The sequence below is a fragment of the Hemiscyllium ocellatum genome, chromosome 42, assembly GCF_020745735.1.
Source record: "Hemiscyllium ocellatum isolate sHemOce1 chromosome 42, sHemOce1.pat.X.cur, whole genome shotgun sequence".
Lineage (NCBI taxonomy): Eukaryota > Metazoa > Chordata > Chondrichthyes > Orectolobiformes > Hemiscylliidae > Hemiscyllium > Hemiscyllium ocellatum.
The window spans coordinates 11960819-11984058 of record NC_083442.1 but is presented as its reverse complement, the minus strand read 5'-3'; the positions used below and the strand labels follow the sequence as shown (position 1 = coordinate 11984058).

Below are 23240 nucleotides of genomic sequence, written 5' to 3'. Positions count from 1 at the left end.
ATGTCCCTAATGTATCTGATTCTACTACTACTGCTGGCAGTGATTCCATGCACCCACCACTCCTTGAGAATAGACCCTATCTCAGACATCTTCCCTAAACCTTCCTCCAATCACCTTAAAATTATGTCCCTCATGATAGACATTTCCGCCATGGGAAAAAAGTCTCTGGCTACCCACCCTGTCTACACCTCTCATCATCTTGCACACCTCTATCAAGTCACCTCTAATCCTTCTTCGCTCCAATGAGAAAAGCCCTAGCTCCCTCTTCTTCATAATCCACACCCTCCTGTCCAGGCAGCATCCTGGTAAAGAGGGAGATGGCAAGGGGCAGGGTGACAGCAGGAACACTGACACAAAAGATGGCCAATGAGCCATCAGTTGGCCAACTTGACACACAAGATGGCCACCAGATCACAATATGGAGAGAAAAAGCAGAGCGAATACAGACACTGCCTGGGGCCACCAGAATGCCAGTACAATATACTCACAACTCAGTTGACTAGTTTCAGGTGGGTGGGGGGAGACAATACATGAGTAATGAACACTGCCCGCCAAAGTGATCAGTCAACACCTGTCATAGAAATGCTAACAGCTTAGTACAGACGTAATACAGGGCTGCAGTAATCGTCCTTCTCAGGAAGAGCGATTAGTGCCCATTACTACAGCAATGGATTTCCGTACAGACACTGAAACTGACAATGTCTACACTGAAACTGACAACGACCACGGGAAATTAACAAAGGCTGTGCTGGAACTGACAAAGACTGTATCAAAACTATCAATGATTCTGCAATGATTGCCATAAACAAACCATGTGACAAAGACAATAATCTCATCACTGACTTATTGTATCACAAGATGTATAAATGTTTCTTGACATGTGCTTCGGATTGAGAAAAGACTCGCAGCTGACCATTATGTCGTTGGTGTCTTTCTCTCCCCGGAGCTTCGGTATTTTCTTGTGCAATTAACTCTGTCATTGAACTCTGATTCTGACTCATAGATTGGTATCCCCAATGATACCAATACCTGCTAATGATTTTTCATGCCCACATCTAGCTCTTTTAAGGTCCATTCTTCAGTTCCTTCCTGGCTACCCTGTAACCCTCTGGAGCCTTGACTGATCTTTGCCTCCTCAACCTTAAGTAAACTTCCTTCTTCCTCTTGACTAGATGTTCCACATCCCTTGTCACCCAAGCTTCTTTCAACCTACCATTCGTTCCTTGCCTCATGGGACAAACCTGTCCAACACTCGCACAAAGTGCTCCCTAAACAATCTCCATACTTCTGTCGTTCATTTCCCTGAGAACATCTGTTCCCAATCGGGATGCACCAGCTCCTGCCTAATAGCATTGTAATTCCCCTCTCCCAATTAAATACTTTCCCATACCATCTGCTCCTATCCCTCTCCACGACTATAGTAAAGGTCAGGGAGTTGGGATCACTATCACCGAAATGCTCTTCCACCGAGAGATCCTGCACCTGTCCTGGTTCGTTGAAAAGCACAATATGGCCTCCACTCGAGTAGGCCTATCTACATATTAAGTCAGGAACTGTTGCTGGACACACCTGACAAAAACTGTTCCATCCAAACTATTTGAACTGAAGAGGTTCCAATCAATATTAGGGAACTTAAAGTCACCTGTGACAACAACTTTGTTACTTCTGCACCTTTCCAAAATCTGCCTCCCAATCTGCTCCTCCATGCCTCAGTTGCTAGTGGGGGGTGTCTATAGAAAACTCCCAATGAAGTGACTGTTCCTTTCCTGTTTCTGACTTCCACCCAAATTGACTCTGTAGACAAACTGTCCTTGACTACCTCCCTTTCTGCAACTATAATACTATCCCTGATTAGCAATGCCACTCTTCCACCTCTTTTACCTCTGCCCCTATTGCTTTTGAAACATCTAAAGCCAACAACCATTCCTGCCCCTGTGATATCCAAGTCTCCGTAATGGTCACAACATTATCGTTCCAAATACTGATCCATGCTCTAAGTTCATTACCCTTATTCCTGAGACTTCCTGCATTAAAATAGACACAGTTCAACCCATCCCACTGACAGCATCTTTGCCCTATCAAGTGCGTATTCCTCCACACAGACTCTCTACACACTGTATCTGGCTATTCACTACCATCATCAGATCTGTAGCCCCGGGTTCCCAACCCCCTAAAAAATCTAGTTTAAATCCTCCCAAAGAGCTCTAGCAAAACCTCCGCCAACAACTGCCAAGCTTTATCTTTGCAGCAAATTGCCCAGCCTCAGGACAACATCGGTCAAAACACTATACAACCCTGACATGGCAATCTCTGCAAGATGTATCAGAGTGTCAACATGGATAGTAGCATTACACGTGGGGATACCACTCACCACGTGTGCAGCAGATACTCATATAACTCGGCCAATGTGTATCGCATACGCTGCAGGTAAGGATGTCCCGAGGCATGGTAGATTGGCGAGACCAAGCAGACGCTATGACAACAAATGAATTGACACTGCATAACAATTGCCAGACGGGGATGTTCCCTCCCAGTTGGGGAACACTTCCGTATTCAAGGACATTCGGCTTTGGATTTTCAGATGTCCGTCCTCCAAGGTTGACTTTGGGATACTCAACATCACAGTCGTCGAGCAGAGGCTGACAGCCAAGTTCGGTACCCATGGGAATGACCTCAACTGGGATCTTGGGTTCATGTCACACTACAGGTGACCCCACCACACTATACTCACGCAGATCTTCTCTCTCAGACATATACCCACATTCATGCGCATTGTCTCACAGGCATATATTCCTTCACATTCGTGCACACACTCTACCAAGCATGCACATACGCATGCACACACAATCTCTCCCACTCTCCCCGCCCATACACACACTCTTACTCTCTCTCTCCCTTACATGCATGCACACACATATATAAGTCTATAGGGTGAATTTATATTTGCAGACTTGTATTTGCAGATACATTATATTTTGTTCAAAAGTCAAACAATTGATAGGCTGTCAGTCCATGTGACATTTTATAAATTCCCACTTTGGAAATAGAACCAGACTGACTCAAGGTTGGAATACAGACAGACTCTAACCTCACACCTTTAATGCATTGTCTGAGCTGAGATGTAATTTTTTTAATGAAACCTTAAGTTATCTCGGGAATGTGACTTGCAAAATGCTCTGGGATTTACATATTAATCAATTGAAACCTGCAACTTATTCTAAGTGATTAAAGACTTAACAGTAATCTAGGTTTGTTCAATACATCGCATCAGTTGTATGACACTTTGATCTTTTATTATAAATCCTTGTCCTGTGATCCTGCCCCATTAGCTACCTGACGAAGGGGCAATGCTCTGAAAGCCTGTACTTCGAAATAAACCTGTTGGACTATAGCCTGGTGTTGTGTGATTTTTAACTTTGTCCTCTCCAGTCTAACACCAGCATCTCCACATCATGGTGAAATATGGCATTTTTCTTCCTCTCTTGGAAGAAATTCAAAAAGTGAATCAGCAGCAATACTCACTGAGTGCCACATTGATTACAAGTCACTTTTGGATAACAAAATCAAACAGAATGTATGGGAATTGATATTGCAGTATTAAAACAGATTGTAGAGATCTCTAAACTGAAATGGGTGGATAGAAGCAGGCAGCTGTCTGATTGTGTACAAGGAAAGCAGCAAGTTCTAAGAAAATGTTGGACATACTGGCCAAACAACACTTGGAAATTTAAAGTGCAAAGCCAAACATGTTATGCTGTCATTTTTTTTAAAAAATAAAAATAAAAATGAGAATCTCTTATCATTTAATTATGTTCTGAAGGAATGCCTGAGACCTAATGGAATGAGAGAGCAGGTGATGAATATATTAATTAAGAGTTAATTGGGTTTGAATTGGTTGTACAAATTTAGGGAACTAGAAATCTATAGGGATTAGTTTCATGTTACTTGTCTTTAATGAAATAGAGCTCAACATTAGAGTGTGGAGTGGCGCATTTGCTTAGTTGGTTAAAGTGCTTGCCTACTGGACAGGCAATCCTGGGTTCATATCCCAGTCATGCCTGCACGTTGTTCCCACTTCATGGGGGAAACACTTCTTCCAGGCCAGGAATGGTATAAATCTCCAGTGCTCTTACCAAACAGTTCAGATGCAAACTTGCATTGGCAACTTTGTTAGAACCTATAAGCCAAGTGGAAGGAAATGAGATGAGAATAGTGTGCACTTTATGGACTGAAAGATATAAGAATATGATCTTGAATTCTGTTTAAATAAAGTTACCTTTTGGAATAAATAAGTCAAATCAGATTCCTTGAATATTCCTTACAGTAAAAGCAGATAAGTTCTAGTTAAGCAAGGTGATGAAAAGTTAATGGGCTATGAAAGAATGTGGATTTGAGATTACAATCAGATCAGCCATAATTGTATTGAATGGCAGAGCAGGCTCCAAAAGCTGAATGGCCTACTCCTGTACGTAACTGTTTGTAACCTTTCAAAGTTACACAAAGTTCCTTATAACAATCCATCAGTTGCTGTATAATGAGCTGAGAGCAAATAACTTCCTGTGAAGCTGACAGTAAAGACCAAGAAAGTGACGAGTAACCTATGATACAGTTTGAGAGATTGCCAACCAAGATCCACACTTCTGTGTGCTACTTTCAGTGCACTGTTGAACAAATCTGCACCAAACTGTGTGATATATAGTTAAAACTATTTAAATCTATTTGAATTCTAACTCATTTAAAATAGCAGTCATTTGCAAACACTAAAAAGAGCACTGAACCCAAGTGAAGAATAGTGACATGAACACAACACTTGTCAAACAATTATTTTTTGTTAAAAAAGCTAATGACTTACAAAATATTACAACATAAAATAATGCACCCATACAGGCAGCGTTTATAACAAAGAACATTAACTACAGATAATTTGATACAATTTTTTCAAGTTTTAATCAATTTTTCAATGAATCCTCTAACTGTATAACATTACATAATACAGCAAATCTCCTATTATGAAAGAAAGTCACAAATAATGGAGCCATTATACATGAAACTACTTGCCAGATTTGACTGCTCAGTTTCTACCTAGCATTTGAAGAATGTTACTGTTGGGTATGTAAATTAGGAGACAAGTGTTTGGCTGTTGGTTCTCCTGAAGTGGGAATACTAAAGTGAAACTTTCTTTTTACAAGGTATGTCTTTTGGATGTCCTAAGTAAGTACTCCTTACGACAGATAGCAATAAGGGAGAGGATCTGCAGTTACTTAAATACAAACAGGTATGCAAGGGGTATTTCGGAACAGTTCTACCCCTGCTAGAGGTTGAATGCAGATCTTAGTACTTGATCATCAAAGTGTTTCATGATATTGCACCACGAGGCAATAAGAATAATGATTTCATGAGGTTTTAAAACATTTAGGCACAAAGTTATTTTTGTTGATGTGCATTCCTGAGCGACACAATTAATTAGTGTAAATGCCAAGACAAGACAAAGATATTACTTTTGCTCTTTTTGTTCAGGGTCCAGAACAATATATTTTTAAAACTGGATTATGTATTTACGGTGTGATTCATGTTGTTTCCCCCGCTATAATGACATCAATGTTCTATTTACTTTAAATTTAATGACACCTGATTCATAATGCTGAAATGCATTGAGCAGAAATGTGTTTTTCTGCCATTTTAAAATGCAACTACATGTGCTTGCTGAATAAGTAAGCGATAATAATGAATCCTTTGTAAATCATAATGTGACAGCTGTTTTTCTTTCATTTGTATTTTTAAATTCTTTTCAGACTTTATTTTGCCTTAGCAATTGATGAACAAGATAATAAATTAACATGGTTTATTTTACAGCAGTTATACGCAAAGTACTCACCAGAATTTATTGCTGGACAAGGTTGACAAGGCTCTCCAAAGGCGTGATCAGTATTGGCACAACAACAGTGAGATTTGGTGAAGGCTCCTGGTAATGGACGATCACACTGGCCTCTCTTGTAACCACCATAGCAGGTGCTTCTCATATGAGTATCTGTTTATCAACATAAACAACATATAAGTAATAATTTAGTGAGAGCAAAGTTATAACACAGAGTAAAACATATTCAAAAAAAAACAAACTGGACAAATTAAGACAAAATAAAACTAGGAAGGAATGATTGAATATAGAAAGGAAAGATTATAGTTTCAACAGTCCTGATAGAAATTCTGATTCAGACACAAATGAGATTTTCAAGCCTTCAATGAAGGCAAGACTAGCATTACTGGGAACTGAGATTCCCAGTGGCATTATGCTGTCATCAGAAGTGAGGCTGGGCAGGTTTCCTGCTCACAACTAAATCCTGGCAGTTGTAATCTCAGGATTAAATGGCTTGTATTCCAATGTCTTAGAAACATTGGGATTGGGGTACATGCATGATGTAGAAATACTGAAGATTCATACAGATGGATTTTGGCCCTGAGAACGAACAATTGTCACATATGTAAAAGTGGAAAATAGTTAACACTGAATAGGTCAGTCCGCATCAGTGGAGGTAAAGTTGAGATATTTCAGGTGATATTTCATCCTTTATCAGAAAAATAAACTAGTGCTGTTTAAAAAAGCAATGGCAGCAATGGAACAAGAAGTTAATCTGGGCAACATCAGCAGCTGGATCCCCAGCCCAAGAGGCTTTTAAATGTGGAGAACCTTTGACATTGATCTAGCTCCCTAAGTGCCAGCTCTCAGAGTGAACAGAAGCTCTGACATTCCAACTGTTTATTTATTTTTTTCTTTTTTTACATCCCCCCACTACCGCCTAACTGCGGTAGTGCTTATTTTTACCCCAGCACCCATGTTGTGTGTGCGCAGGACATTCCTTTTTTTTATTTTATTAAGCAAATTACAAAACACAGTTTACAAAAAACAGTAAACATTTACAGCTGTATACAACAGCAATTTTACAAGGAAAAGGAGCAGCGAAGCCAGGCCCCAAACCCTACCATTCAACCAGTTTACAGAGAGATGAGGACAAACCTCAAATCCCAGTTTCACATATGATGAGACAGCGACAATGACATTTGTACATAAAAAGCCAATCCAGTTACAGAAAAAACAGTGCATACAATACAGACCCAGCAAGCCCACATCCCTCCCACCTTCTGACCACTCTAAGACATTCCTATTTATATCTGCCTGCCAAGGCTTCCTGATTGGAACAGATTAACAGCCCCAATCCAAAACTCATATTCTATGAGGTCTACCTGGCTGACCTTGTTACAATCACTATATCTCTTCCCGTGAGTCTGAGAACATAGGCTTTTTTTTAATTGTAGATCCTCCTAGGGTGTTTTAACACTGGGTCAGGTTCCTCCAACTTGGCCTCTGATACAGGTGGCATGTAATATACAGTAGCTTGTCTTTTGCACTCGGACCATCTCAGAAGAAATGTATTCTCCTCTTTAGGCTGCAATGGCATCGAGGTGGCAACAACTGCCATGTCCATCTTAAATTCCAAGTTATCCTCAACAGTTGATGGAGAGGAACCCAGGAGTTCCGGAACAGTTGCAAAGTCCATTGAGGAGCCGGACATGTTTTGCTCTCACACTGTTTGCAGCTTTCATATGGTCCACATATTTGTTCAGGACCATCGCACTTACCCAAACGTTATGCATCATTGGACCTGATCATGCATTGACCATGCATCATACCCAGACAGGGTCATGCCTGTGGTTCTGACACCAAATTTCATCAACTGAAGTAAACCACCTCTCTCGCTTAGTGGAGTCACGTGTCCGGCACTTGCATTCCTGATACCACTTCACCCCTCACCCTAGGTCCAGGAAGATCTGGTTTAACCTGGTGCAGTGTCTTCTCCCCTTTAGCAACTCTGCTGGAGCAATCCTGGTAGTTGCATGAGGGGTGGTCCTATAGGAACCGGGACTAGTGAAGCTGTAGGTTGTTTCTTAAACCTGTCTTCAGAGTTTGGACTGCTGTTTCTGCCAAACCATTGGATAATGGATAGTGCTGTTCTTATATGACAAATACCATTCACCTTTAGGAAATACTCAAATTCCTGCTAGTAAACAATGGTCCGTTATCTGTGACCAACACTTTTGAGAGTCTATGCATTGCAAAAGGTATGCAGTTTCTCTTTCATCTCTCTGTTTGACAAATGAACTCAACGCATGTCCGGCCATTTTGAGTGGGTGTCCACAATGACTAAGAACATTGAGCCCATGAAAAGACCTGCATCACTGATGTGCAAACAACTGCAAGCAAAAGTGAGGACTGCAGATGTTGGAGATCAGACTCAAACTGGACAAGGACAGCAGATCAGGCAGCATCCGAGGAGCAGGAAAATCGACGTTTTTGGCAAAAGCCCTTCATCAGTAACGAGGCAGGGAGCCTCCGAGGTGGAGAGATAAATGGGAAGGATGGTGGAGCTGGGGAGAAGGTAACTAAGAATACAATAGGTGGATGGAGGTGGGAATGAAGGTGATAGGTCGGCGAGGAAGGCGGAGCGAATAGGTGGGAAGAAAGATTGGCAGGTAGCACAGGTCATGAGGACGGTGCTGAGCTGGAAGGCTGGGACTGGGGTAAGGTGGGGTGTGGTGAAATGAGAAATCCACATTGATGCCCAGGGGTTGAAGTGTTCTGAGGCAGAAGATGAGGCATTCTTCCTGCATTTGTTGGGCGGTCAGGGAGTGGTGGTGGAGGAAGCCCAGGACTTGCATGTCCTTGGCAGAATGGGAGGGGGAGTTGAAATGTTTGGCCACAGAGTGGTGAGGTTGATTGGTGAAGGTGTCCGAGAGATGTTCCCTAAAGCGCTCTGTGAGAAAGCATCCAGTCTCCCAAATGTAAAGGAGACTGCATCGGGAGCAATGGATACAATAAATGACATTCGTGAATGTGCAAGTGAAACTCTGATGGATGTGAAAGGCTCCTTTGGAACCTTGGATGGAGTTGAGGGGGGAGGTGTTGCAATTCCTGCAGTGGCAGGGGAAGGTGCCAGGAGAGGAGGGTGGGTCGTTGGAGAGTGTGGACCTGACCAGGTAGTCACTGAGGGAACAGTTTTTGTGGAAAGCAGATAGGGGTGGGGAGGGAAATATATTCCTGGTGGCGGAGTCTGTTTGTAGATGGTGGAAAGGTTGGTAGATGATGCGGTTTATGCAGAGGTTGGTGGGTGGAAGGTGAGGGGGGTTTCTGTCCTTGTTGTGGTTGGAGAGGTGGGGTTTGAGGGCAGAGGTGCGGGATGTGGATGAGATGCATTGGAGGGCATCTTCAACCACGTGGGAGGGGAAAGGGTGTGCTGGGATTGGAGTGTTTGAGCCATTGGGATGGACTGAATAGGCTGGGTTTTTTTTCTCTGGAGCATCGGAGGTGAGGGGGTGGCCTTGCAGAAGTTTATAAAATCAGGATGTGCATGGATAGGATGAACAACTAAAGTCTTTTTCCCAGGTTAGGGGAATCCAAAACTAGAGGGCAGAGGTTCAAGGTGAAAGGGGAAAGATCATAAAGGGACCTGAGGAACAACTTTTTCCATGCAGAGGGTGCTGCTTGTATGTGGTGGTGGAGGCAGGTACAATTACAAGAGTTAAAAGGCATCTGGGTACATGAATAGAAAGATGTTTAGAGGGATATGGACCAAGTGCTAACAAATGGGACTAGATCAGTTTAGAATATAGTTGATAGGGTTGTTAAGAAGGCACGTGGTGTATTGCTTTCATTAGCAGGAGGACTGAACTGAAGAGCTTTGAGGTTATGCTGCACTCTAAAAAGCCTTGGTTAGACCACACTTGGAACATTGCATTCGATTCATTACAGGAAGGATGTGGAAGCTTTAGAGAGGATGCAGAGGAGATTTACCAGGCTGCTGCCTGGAGGGTTTGTCTTATGAAGAAAGGTTGAGGGTGCTAGGGCTTTTCTCATTGGAGCAAAGAAGGATGAGAGGTGACTTGATAAAGGTATACATGATGATGAGAGGCATAGATAGAATGGATAGCCAGAGACTTTTTCCATGGCATAAATGGCTATCACAAGGGGTCATTATTTTAAGATGATTGGAGGAAGGTTTAGAGGAGTTGTCAGAGTTGTCGGTTCTTTACACAGAGAGTGGTGGGTGCGTGGAATACACTGCCAGCAGTGGTAGTACGGTCAGATACATTAGGTACATTTAAGCAACTGTTGGATAGGCACATGGATGATCATAAAATGTAGGGTATGTAGGTTAGTTTGGTCTTAAAGTAGGATAAAAGGTCAGCTGAGGGACCTGAACAATGCTGTATTGTTCTATGTTCTATGTTTAATATCTGGTTGGCCAAGACCAGTTGACACAAGGGTCTGTTTTATGCTATGCAATTCTATGACTGTATTTAATAACCAATAATAACCAATTTATTAACTATAGTTAATAACATTATATTATTAATACTACCTTATATTTGATGTCATATGCATCAAATGAAATTACTTTAGGAGGAAAACCAATTTTGGTTCTACAGAATGAGACTAATGGTTAACTCCTTGAAAAGAAATTGGAAGCACACAAATTGAAATTTGAAATAACTTGATGAAGGAACATTTCAGATGCTTACGTAAAGTGAGTTTGAACAATACAAAATATTTTCAATGGTTTTTAAAATACTTTATACATGCTTTTCAAAACCTTGTTTATTGCATATGCTTCAATTGATTTTCTTACCAACACAGACTCGTCCATCAAGTCCAATAGCTAGGCCAGGAGGACATTCGCACCTGTAGGAGCCATCTGTGTTCACACACCGCCCATTCATACAAATTCCTGGTGTGTGGCACTCATCAATGTCTATTAAAAAAGCAGAACATACACTCATTAAGATAACATAAAAATAATTGAAAATGCATTGCACTAAATAAGCTTAAGTGAATCTTGGTTAAGGGTAAATCATGATTTATTGCATCTTGAATGTTACACAATGTCTGTACTTGAGAACTCATTACTAGTACAATCTGTAGGCTTTCTTCTAATTCTGTAGCCTAGTGCACAGCAACATTTCCTTGAAGATTAGTTTACAATTAGTCTACACAAAATTCAGCAAGTAGAAATCTAGTTTTGACACTAATATTTGAATAAGTTTCCACAATTGACATATGTCACTCATTGTCCTAAGGAAGGATATGACATGTAAAGACATATGTATGTGGAAAGGTATTTTACATATAAAATTAGTTGTAAGGATTCTGTCATCATTTGACAGATTTGCATTCAGCAAAGGGACAAAATATTCACTTGTCTAATTGGTGCTGTCTCATTTGTAATGTTAAATCCAATACTGACCTTCAATTTCAATTGCAAATGTTACATATGAAGTCACTTCCGGAGGGGTGGATGAAGTCAATTATTTTGTTGGCGGCACACACTTGCTCAACCATGACTTGATTTTGTTTCCAAATATGGAGATCATTTGATGGTAGCAATTCCTCCATTTGAATCTGCCTAGGGTTGCTTTAGTCTCCTGTTTGGTGGGGTCTAACTTAAATGTTCCTGCATTTTCTTAGCTAATGATCTTGCTCCACAGCAAATGTGTAAGGCAGCCATGACAGAATGGAGTGCCTGAGTCAAACTCGGTGATATTCAATACAGAGTTAACCACAGCAGTGTAAGCTGTCAACTCATGAGATGGAAAGCAGCCAAAAAGGGGTCAAATGTACATATTCTTGCTGTCAGATGGGCGGTATCTTCCATGAAATTTGGCATTAGGAGTTTTGTCTTGCCATTCGATGGTTTGGCTAGATCCTTAGGAACAAAAGTGGAATGTACATATCACTTTGAGACACTAGTAGGTTGTCTACATCTTACAGCTTTAAAAAAGATGTTTTGAGAACCAATGTTTGGTAGACTTGAAATAACTTCATACTCTTTTCAAAGCCTGTGGGTTAGCCAGCTAAATGAGCAGCTTGCTTTTGCCAGGCAATGGGCAGTTTCATTAGACCACAAGGTGGTATTTTTGGAGAGAATACTCCTAAAAAAGCAGAATCTCCTGTATTGAGTTGATGGTATTTAGTTGATTGAGATGAATGGGGACTCAGAGTTTGTGGTCAGGGGAAGGTTGGTACAAGATCTCTGTTGTTTTCAGAATTATTGCAAGGTTGTAATTGGGGAAAGCAGCCAACAAATAGATTGCCATCCATGGAATGTGTTATCACAACAATCATGGCAAATAAGAGTTCACTTTGTAACTGTTATAACCTTTGTGCAAGCCTTTGAAAATTGAAGAGGTTGCCAATTACACTGAAAATGTACGCCAACATCAGGATCTTTAAGTAAATACAAGAGCATTGGGAAAAAGATGACAAACAAAACTAGAGCCATTACAGAGCCTTTCCTGGTGTTGTGGTGTCAGGAAAAACATCGAATGAGGCATCTCTCTGCCCATCATGTAGTTATGAAATGATGTGATCCTGATTACTCTTTCAGATTAGTTATTTATGCACAGTACTTTCCAAAGGCCGTCATGAGGTCAATAAACACAAAGCAGATGTCCTTCTTCTGTTTGCAGAACCAATCTTAAGTGTGATAAATGCAAAGATCATAGTGACTGTTCTTTGTGCACGAGAAAAACTACACAATGTCATTCTGGGCATATCAAATCTGTAAAGTGAATGATAAATCTACAAGCTTATTTTCTGCTATGAAGAGAAGTAAAATGCCACAATAATTGTCAAAGATGGACTTGATTGTCTTCCTTTCGTGTTTTATCGGCGAGTATGGAAATTTCACTGTAAACTTGTACCACAATGCCTGATTCCAGATTAAGCAGAGAAGTTTCATAACCATGGCGAATTCCTTTACACTTGAATACTTCAGGTGGAATGCTGTCAAGTTGCTTTTTGTTCTTACTGACTTACTGATTTGACAGGAAACAATAGCAAATTCATCCAGCACTGGATGCAGCAGAATTGATTCAATAGTGTCATCACTCCCTGTGGATCACTGGTTCAGGGGATTATTAAAGTGCTCCGCCAAACAAAACCGAATATCATTGTTTGGAGCTGATTGTCATCTACTGAGAGGATAGGTGTTGTGGTTGGTTTGGAGCCATAGGCAGATCACAGAACATTGTTTTTACCTAGTTGATTTTAACCGTACTGCGAATCCTCTTGCAAGGATGCCTGCCTTGAAGGAGTTTTCCTCCTTTCTCTACAAGAATCTCAGGGAGTCCCTCTCCCACTGCGACTCCCAGGTCACTTCCTCTGTCCTGTCCTGAAACAAACCCGCTACCACAGCCACACTTGCTTCCTCAGTGCCTGCCTCCGTATAACCCCAGGGCATCAATGTGGACTTCAACAGTTTTCTCATTTCCCCTTCCCCCACCTCACTCCAGTTCCAAACTTCCAGTCAGCACTGTCCCCATGACTTGTCCTACCTGCCTATCTTCTTTTCCATCTATCCATTCCATCCTCCTCCCTGACCTATCACCTTCATCCCCTCCCCCACTCACCTATTGTACACTATGCTACTTTCTCCCCACCCCCACCCTCCTCTAGCTTATCTCTCCACCCTTCAGGCTCTCTGCCTTTATTCCTGATGAAGGGCTTTTGCCCGAAACGTTGATTCTACTGCTCCTCGGATGCTGCCTGAACTGCTGTGCATTTCCAGCACCACTAATCCAGAATCTGGTTCCCAGCATCTGCAGTCATTGTTTTTAACCTAGATCACTTACAGAACTTGACAGACAGCAATCAGGTCTTGCTTTGTGGCAGTTTCTGAACCCTTGTTCACTCACCATTAGTTCTTCATTTCACTTAGATGATCTTCAGCAAGTGCTTTGCTTGATGGTATTTGATTTTTTTTCTGCTGCAAATGTGTTGCTGGTCAAAGCACAGCAGGCCAGGCAGCATCTCAGGAATAGAGAATTCGACGTTTCGAGCATAAGCCCTTCATCTTATTCCTGATGAAGGGCTTATGCTCGAAACGTCGAATTCTCTATTCCTGAGATGCTGCCTGGCCTGCTGTGCTTTGACCAGCGACACATTTGCAGCTGTGATCTCCAGCATCTGCAGACCTCATTTTTTACTCTTTGATTTTTTTCTACCTGGTGATTACTTTGACTACCAGATTTATAGAATCTATGTAGAACATAGGATGGTACAGCACAGGAATAGGTCCTTCAGCCCACAATGTTGTGACAAACACAACGCCAAATTAAACTAATCCCTTCTGCCTGCCCATGGTCCATATCCCTCCATTCCTTATTCATGTGCACTTCTAAAACCCCCTTAAATGCCACTATTGTAACTACCTCCACCACCACTTTTGGCAGTGTGTTCCAGACACCTACAAGTCTGCGTCAAAAACTTGCCCCTCACATCTCCTTTGAACTTTCCTCCTCTCAATTTAAATGCATGCCCTCTAGTATTAAGACATTTCATCTCTGGGGAAAAGATTCTGACCGCCAATGCTATCTATGCCTCTCAGAATTTTATGACCTTCTATCAGGTGTCCCCCTCAGCCTCCGCTGTTCCTGAGAAAACAACCTTAGTTTGTTCAGCCCCTCCTCTTAGCTCCTACCCTCTAATCCAGGCAGCATCTTGGTAAAGCTCTTCTGCACCCTCTCCAAAACCTCCACATGCTTCCTGTAATGTGGTGCCCACAACTGAATGCAATACTCTAAGCGAGGTCTAGCCAAAGTTTTATAAGGCTGCGACATGACGTCCTGACTCAATGCCCTTAACAATAAAGGCCTCCAATGAAATGATATCTTTCCTTAAATAAGGGGATCAAAACTGCTCATAATGCTTCAGATATGTTCTCAGCAGCACCTTGTGCAGGTGCAATAAGACTTCCCTATTCTTAGACTCCAAAACCCTTGAAATAAGTGCCAATATTCCATTAGTTTTCCTGACTACCTGTTGCATCAGTGTGCTGGCTTTTTTTGTTGTTTTTAAACAAATATCCCCAAGTCCCTTTGTGTTGCACCTTTTTGATTTTTTTTACTCCATTTAAGTAATATTCTGTTCATTAGTTTGTCTAATACTACTTCAGTGATGGTGATGGCATACACTCCACAGATGCTGCCTGACCTGCTGTGTTTCTCCAACAACTTCTGCTTTTATTTGTTTCAGATCAAAAACTTTTAAAGCTAGGGTCCGTCCATGTTGATGCAACACTTTGAGAGAAGCTGCTATTGCAGTTTAATTGACCAATTGCAATGACACTACATTGCCCTCCATGTGTGATAGCCTGCATCAACATAAGGACAAAGGACAAAGAAAATTTACAGCCTAGGAACAGGCCCTTCAGCCCTCCACGCCTGAGCCAATCCAAATCCACTGTCTAAACCTGTCGTCCAATTCCTAAGCATCTGTATCACTCTGCTCCCCACCTACTCCTGCATTTGTCCAGACGCATCTTAAATGAATCTATCGTGCCTGCCTCTACCGCCTCTGCTGGCAACGCTTTCCAGGCACCTACTACTCTCAGTGTAAAGTACTTGCAGTGTGTATCCCCTTAAACTTTTCATCTCTCACCTTGAAAGCGTGATCTCTCACTATTGAACCCTTCACCCTGGGAAAAAGCTTATCACTATCTACCCTGTCTATACCCTTCATGATTTTGTAGACCTCAATCAGGTCCCCCTTAATCTCCTTTTCTCTAATGAAAACAAACCTAACCTACTCAACCTCTCTTCATAACCAGCATCTTCCATACCAGGTAACATTCTCTTAAACTTTCTCTGCACCCTCTCCAAAACGTCCACATCGTATTGGTAATGTGGCGATCAGAACTGTACATAGTACTCTAAATGCGGCTGAATCAATGTCGTGTACAATTTTAACATGATCTGCCAACTCTTATATTCAATACCCCGTCCGATGAAGGGAAGCATACCGTATACCTTCTTGACCACACTATCCACCTGTGCAGCAACCTTCAGGGTACAATGGACCTGAACTCCCAGATCTCTCTGTTCTTCAACTTTTCCCAAGGCTCTTCCATTTACGGTATAATTCGTCTAGAGACTTCCCAAAATGCATCACCTCACATTTGCCTGGACATGAACATGAAATCAGCGAGGATGATGAGCTTGCTTGCTGTGGCATTACTTTGAAGATCTTGCATGAAATTAACATGCTTCTTTAACTTTACTTGGAATATCATTGCTGGTGTAGAGGCATTGATATATAATGCAGACTGGCTTCAAGCAAGACTTCTTCAAGGTACCATGTGTCAAATTGCAAAGTGCGTTGAGTTTGTATGTTAATTCAGATTGAACAAAAACGTCTCAACATGACTGTCGAGGCCAACTCTTGGAAGTGCCAAAACAGTGGAATGCATACTTCAAGAGGAATTTAATATCAATTTCTGAGTCATGTTTAGGGGCTAGGAGAAGTTAATCAGGTATGAGGGTTGTAGGTGGATGATAGGTCTCCGAGGTTGAGATTTCCACGATCTCCATGTCCTTGGTCCAAAGGAAGGCATGTGTGCAGCTTACTAAGGCATCAGAGAGATAGTGAACTCAGCAGAAGAGGCAACATTGGTTCCTTGACTACTGTATTAATATTGTACCTTGCTAGCAATCAAGCTATGATGTTTGGTCCATACTTGTCTGACCATCCATTAATTGTATATCATCATAGTTATTCTTGAAGTTTGAATTTTCTTTATGTCTCTACCGCAGTGAACCAGTGACCTGATTTTATGTAGAGACAAAGGGCCATTTGGCCCATGAGTCTGTTCTGCCATTCAGTGAAAGCATGGCAAATCTGATTATCCTTAATTTCACATTTCTGCCTCATCTCCATAAGTATGATTCTGTCAATACCCTTAAGAATGCTGGATTTCAATAAGGTCTTCTCTCATTCTTCTAAACTCCAAAAGAGTACAGACTCAATCTACTCAACCTCACTGCATAATAAAATCCCTCCATATCTGGAACTAACTTTGTGAACCTTCTCTGGACTGCCTCCGATCACTAGATTAGGGAACAAAACCTGTTGGCAGTATTGTATTGTGATCTAACGAGCAAAGTTTCCCGATTTTATTACTTCATTCCCTTTTAAATAAGGGCCAACATTTCCCTTTGCCTTCCCTGCGGAACTTGGAAGTTAGCTTTTATGATACATTTATGAGGACATCCAAATTTCTTGGGCTGCAGCATTCTGTAGTTTTCTCCATTTAAATAATATTAGCTCCTCTATTCTTATTGCCAAAGTGTATAACCTCACTTGCTTAATCTGTTTTTGTGCCATCTGCAAAACTGGTGACAGTATATTCACTTTCCTCAATGTCAGTCATATATTTTATAAATAACTGCAGCTCCAGCACTGATCCATGTGGCACTCCAATAGTTTTAGGTAGCCATCTTGAAAATATTCAGTCTCTGTCTTCTACTAGTTGTCCCAACTCTCTGTCTTCTATCAGTTTCTATCCATGCTAATATTCTACCTCCAACATCAAGGACTCTTGTCTTATTAAGTAGCCTAATATGCAGTACCTTGTTGAGCAGGCAGGTGGAAAGGCATGTTCCTCTTCCTTTTTCCTAAATTGGGCACAGCAGTGCTGAATCTGAAATCAGTTGCTCTGACGGTCCAGGAGAATATGAGTTGGAGAACTACATTACTTTGAGACTACGTGTACACAGGTTAATGACTGAAGGCTACTAGTGGAGTTCTATATTTGTCCCCATCGCTAGCTTGCACAAGTGTTTGCTACTGTGATGTGTTGGTTGATTTGCAGAACAACCTACACAATTGAGTACATATATGCTGGTCAGTTGTTATGAAACACTTTAATTTTGGAGATTTTCTTCTAAAAAAATCTAAAAAAGCTTGAGAGCCTAATGTACCTTACAACACAATCAACGAGGCTGGGAGAGTTGCGGAGGCAGTATGTGGTGATTATGGGACAGGTAGTTAATATTTTCTTCATCATAAAAAATACTATATAGTCAGTGTTTCAAATAGCTTCTCCTCAATGAATTCATATTGTGTGGTTTCAAGTATTAACTCCTGTTTAGAACTGTGAGCAGAATCTGGCATTTCCAATTAGATAGTTCCTGGCAGGTGGGAGGTGTCATCTTAACCACTTATTCAGGCAAGTATTCTGTCACACTCCCCACTTGTTTCATGTAGACAGTGGATACACTTTGAAGAGTCAGGTGAGTTACTTGCTGCAATATTCCTGGCCCCTGACCTGCTCTTCTAGCCATTATATTTATATGATGAGTCCAGTTTAATTTTACACTGAAGGAGTGCAATATATTTCTAAGTCATGATAGTGTGCAACTTTGACAAGAACATGGACGTGGTGGTGTTCACATGTATCTACTACCCTTGTCCTTCAAAATGGTGGTAAATGATGATTGGTTTCAAAGGTGCAACCTAAGGAGCATTGGTGAATTTCTGTAGTGCATACAGCCACTACTAAGCATCAGCAGTGGAGTGAATATTCTGGATAATTGGTGCTGGAAGAGCACAGCAGTTCAGGCAGCATCAAAGTGCAGCGAAATCGACGTTTCGGGCAAAAGCCCTTCATCAGGAATCAGATTCCTGATGAAGGGCTTTTGCCCAAACCATCGATTTCGCTGCACTTTGGATGCTGCCTAAACTGCTGTGCTCTTCCAGCACCACTAATCCAGAATCTGGTTTCCAGCATCTGCAGTCATAGTTTTTACCTGGTGGAGTGAATATGTATACCATGCCAATCAAATGGGCTTTTTTCCTGGATTATAGCCATGTTCTTGAGTACTACTGGAGACACACTCATCAGGCAAGTATGGGGTATTCTACCATACACCTTGATTTGTGCCACGCTATTTATATAAGCTAATCCAATATACTTTCTGCTCAATAGTAGGTCCACAATTATTAATGGGAGATTCAGTCATGGTAATGCCATCTAATGTGGCAGTTTTCTTTAAAAAATTCATTTTTAGGATGTCAGTGTTGCTGGATGGGTCTGTATTTATTGTCCATAGCTAGTTGCCCTTGAGAAGGTGGTAGTGAATTATCTTCTTAAACTACTGCAATCCATGTGCTTTGGTAAACACACTCTGCTAATAAATGGAGGAGATTCTTCCATTTTAACCCAATGACACTGAAGAAACAGTGACATATTTCCTAGACAGGATGGTGTGTGGCTGGGAGGGAAGCCTGAAGTGAGGTTCCCATTGATCTGTTGCTCTTGTCCTTCTATATGGTAATATTTCTGGGTTTAAAATGTAGTGCCTCAGCAACTTGTCAACTCCAAACCCAGACACGATCAAGGTCTTGCTGCATTTGGACACAGGTTGCTTCAGTATCTAAGGAGTCACAAATATGTACTGATCATTTATGTAGACATCAGCAAACATTCCCACTTTGACTTAATAACTGAGGGAAGATCATTGATGGAAACATCTGAAGATGACTGAGTCAAAGACATTAACCTGAGGTGTTCAGGTGACTAACCTCCAGCAACCACAGTCATCTTCCTTTGTGTCACGTATGACTTCAATTATCATAGTGATAATCTGATTCCCATTGACTCCAGTTTTACTGAGACCCCTTGATGCCAGACTGAGTCAAATGCAGCCTTGATGTTACTTCACCTGTGGAATTCAGCTCCTTTGACCATGCTTAGACTAATGTTGTAATGATGTAAAAACAATGACTGCAGATGCTGGAAACCAGATTCTGGATTAGTGGTGCTGGAAGAGCACAGCAGTTCAGGCAGCATCCAAGGAGCAGCAAAATCGACGTTTCGGACAAAAGCTGACTGTGGCTGGATGGTCCATTCAAAATGATGAACTTATGATGGATTTACAAAGATTGGACAATAACTGAAGCATGCTGGGAAAACAAGGCAAGCCTTGACCAAAGTGACCGTGCTAATAAACATGTTGCAGAATCCAGACAGGCTGCAGCTACTTACAGACAGTATATAATCAATCCATAATTCAGTAGATGCAGTATCGCAGCTGTACTGGAACAGTGGGAAGTTGTGGAGTACAAGTCTTTAATATTACTGCCAGAATACTGTCAGGGCCTATAGTCTTTGCACTTGCAGCCTCCAAACATTTGTTATACCACGTGGAGTGAATCAAATTAGCTGAAGAATGCTACCTATGATGCTTGGGACCTCTGGAGGATACTGAGATATATTAACCACTGAGCTCTTCATGCTGAAGATCGTTGTGAATACTTCAGCCTTATTTTTTAAACTGTTGTACTGGACTTATTGAGATGGGGAGGTTTGAGGAGAAACCCCCTTCAGTGAGTGATCCACCACCATTCACAACTGAATGTGGCAGGTATGCAAAGCTCAGATCTGATCCATTGGTTGTGGAATAATTTAGCTCTTTTATCACTTGCTGATTAGGCTGTTGGCACACAATTAGCCCTGTTTTGTAGCTTCACCAGCTTGACACCTCATCTTTTGGCATGTCTGGTGCCGTTCCTGGCATGACCTCCTGCACGCTCCATTGAACCAGGGTTGATGGTAATGGTAGATTGGAGCATTGGCCAGGCCACAAAGTTATAAATTGTATTGGAGCACAGATTGGCTGTGATGATGGCCCACAGTGCCTCAAGGGTGACCAGTCTCAAGTTGCTCGATCGATTTGATGTCTATCTTACTTAGTACGTTGCTAGTGCCACACCACACAACAGTGGACATTCTTAGTATGAAGATGACTGTTTGGTGATCATTCTTACAAATACTGTCACGGTCAGATACTCTGGCAGACAGACTGGCGAGAATAAGGGCAAATATATTTTTCCCTCCTATTGTTTCCCTCACCACCTGCCACAGATACAGTCGAGCAGATAGCTCATTTAGTAGTGATATTGCTGAGCCACTTTCAATGATGGGCAGTGAAGTCCCCAACCCAGGCTACATTTTCTGCTCTTATCACCCTCAATCATAAAGTCATATAGCTGTACAGCATTGGTCTAACTCGTCCATGCCGACCAATCCTTCTTCAAAGTGTTTTTTAATATGAAGAAGCACTGATTCATCAGCTGAGGGGTGGGGTAAGACACAGTAATCAGCAGGAGGTTTCCTTGCCCATGTTTAACCTGATGCCACAAAACCTCATAAGTTCTGCAGTCAACATTGAAGACTCCAAAAACAGCTCCCATCCGACTGTACACCACTGTGCTGTACTACTGGTTCTAAAAGTTATTATTCCATGAGTATAAGTATGTCAGGCTTGATTGGTCTGTGAGACAGCTCTCCCAATTTAGGCATTAGCATCCGCCCCTCCCCCAAATGTTACCAAGGAGAACTTTAATAGAGCTGTGTTTACTGTTATCATATTTGATGGCTTCATCAATGCGAGGATGTTTTGTTTGGTTTCGTTCCTTTCTTTTCTTTCTAGTGGTTGAGATAACGGAACGGTTTTCTAGGCCATTTCAGAAGGCAGTTAAAAATCAGCCATTTTGTTGTGGGTCTGAGTCAGACAAAGTAAGAGTGGCAATTTCCTACTCTAAAGAGAAAATTGTGGTAAATGCTACTTTTGAGAACAAAGATACACAGAGGTGCCACTATTTAAGAAAGGTGGTAAGCACAAGCCAGGGAACCACAGACCAGTGAGCCTGACCTCAGTGGTGGTTAAGGTGTTGGAGAGAATCCAGAGAGACAGGATGTACATTTATTTGGAAAAGCAAGGACTGATTCGGGATAGTCAACATGGCTTTGTGCGTGGGAAATCATATCTCACAAACTTGATTAAGTATTTTGAAGAAGCAACAAAGAGATTGACGAGGACAGAGAGATAGATGTGATCTATAAAGACATGAGGAAGGTGTTCGACAAGGTTCCCCACTGGAGACTGGTTAGGATGGTTAGATTTCATGGAATATAGGAAGAACTAGTCATTTGGATACAGAACTGGCTTAAAGGTAGAAGACAGAGAGTGGTGGTGGTGGAGGGTTGTTTTTCAGATTGGAGGCCTGTGACCAGCGGAGCTCCACAAAGATTGGTGCTGGGTCCACTACTTTTCGTCATTTATATAAATAATTTGGATGTGAGCTTAAGAGGTATAGTTAGTAAGTTTGCTGATGACAGCAAAATTGGAGGTGTAGTGGACAGTGAAGAAGGTTACCTCAGATTGCAATGGGATCTTGATCAGATGGGCCAATGGGCTGAGGAATGGCAGATGGAGTTTAATTGAGATAAATGTGAGGTGCTGCATTTTGAGAAAGCAAACCTTAGCAGGACTTATACACTTAATGGTAAGGTCCTAGGGAGTGTTGGAGTGCAGGTTCATAGCTCCTTGAAAGTGGAGTCGCAGGTAGATAGAATAGTGAAGATGTCGTTTGGTATGCTTTCCTTTATTGGACAGAGCATTGAGTATAGGAGTTGAGATGTCATGTTGGAAGGATGTTGTGAAACTTGAAGGGTTTCAGAAAAGATTTACAAGGATGTTGCCACGGTTGGAGGATTTGAGCTACAGGGAGAGGTTGAATAGGCTGGGGCTGTTTTCCCTGGAACATCAGAGGCTGACGGGTGACCTTATAGAGGTTTATAAAATCATGAGGGACATGGATAGGGTAAACAGACAAAGTCTTTTCCCTCAGCTGGGGGAATCCTGAACTAGAGGGTAAAGGGAGAAAGGGGAAAGATATAAAAGAGACCTAAGGGGCAACTTTTTCATGCAGTGGGTGGTGCGTGTATGGAATGAGCTGTCAGAGGAAGTGGTGGAGGCTAGTACAATTGCAACAGTTAAAAAGCATCTGGATGGGTATATGAATAGGAAGGGTTTGGAGGGATATGGGCCATGTGATGGCAGGTGGGACTAGACTGGGTTGGGATATCTGGTCAGCATGTATGAGTAGGACCAAAGGGTCCCTTTCTGTGCTGTATGACTCTATGAGGTATTCCCCAATATTCAGGACGAGGACTGCAGATTGTTTTTTAAAATAGGTGGCGGAATTTAAACAATGGGTCACTTCCCTCTGTGCGCTTTGGTGGTTACGTAACGGGGAAATTAGTGGAGTGGGGTGATGGGGTGAGTATGGATTAAAACAAATGCAAAGTTATAACATACCTTGCAATGATTATCTGTTTTGTTATTCTAAACATAAAAAATGCGCTTTATTGTAAAATGTGAAACTATATTCTGTGGTTCTGTTGACCATTTGCTTGGATTCTTTTTGCTTACTTTTTTTTAGTTAATGTCATCAGTACCTAACAAGATCAGAACTGCAAATAAGTGAAGATGATTGCAATTGACTACAAAAGAAAAAAGGTAGTCAATAGAGTTGGTTGACACGTGGCAGACGGAATTTAACGTAGAAA

At 41.7% G+C, this 23240-nt stretch overlaps 1 protein-coding gene across 2 annotated transcripts in view; it reads right to left on the bottom strand.

The window, feature by feature from the left end:
- Positions 1-23240, bottom strand: part of LOC132834735 (fibrillin-1-like) — a 589699-nt gene that overhangs the window by 301947 nt on the left and 264512 nt on the right. For both annotated transcript variants that reach the window (XM_060853700.1, XM_060853701.1), the window contains exons 15-16: positions 10680-10802; positions 5876-6028 (exon numbers count right to left, since the gene is read on the bottom strand). In XM_060853700.1, coding sequence (XP_060709683.1) covers positions 5876-6028; positions 10680-10802 — 276 coding nt within the window. The remainder of the gene's footprint in view (positions 1-5875; positions 6029-10679; positions 10803-23240) is intronic.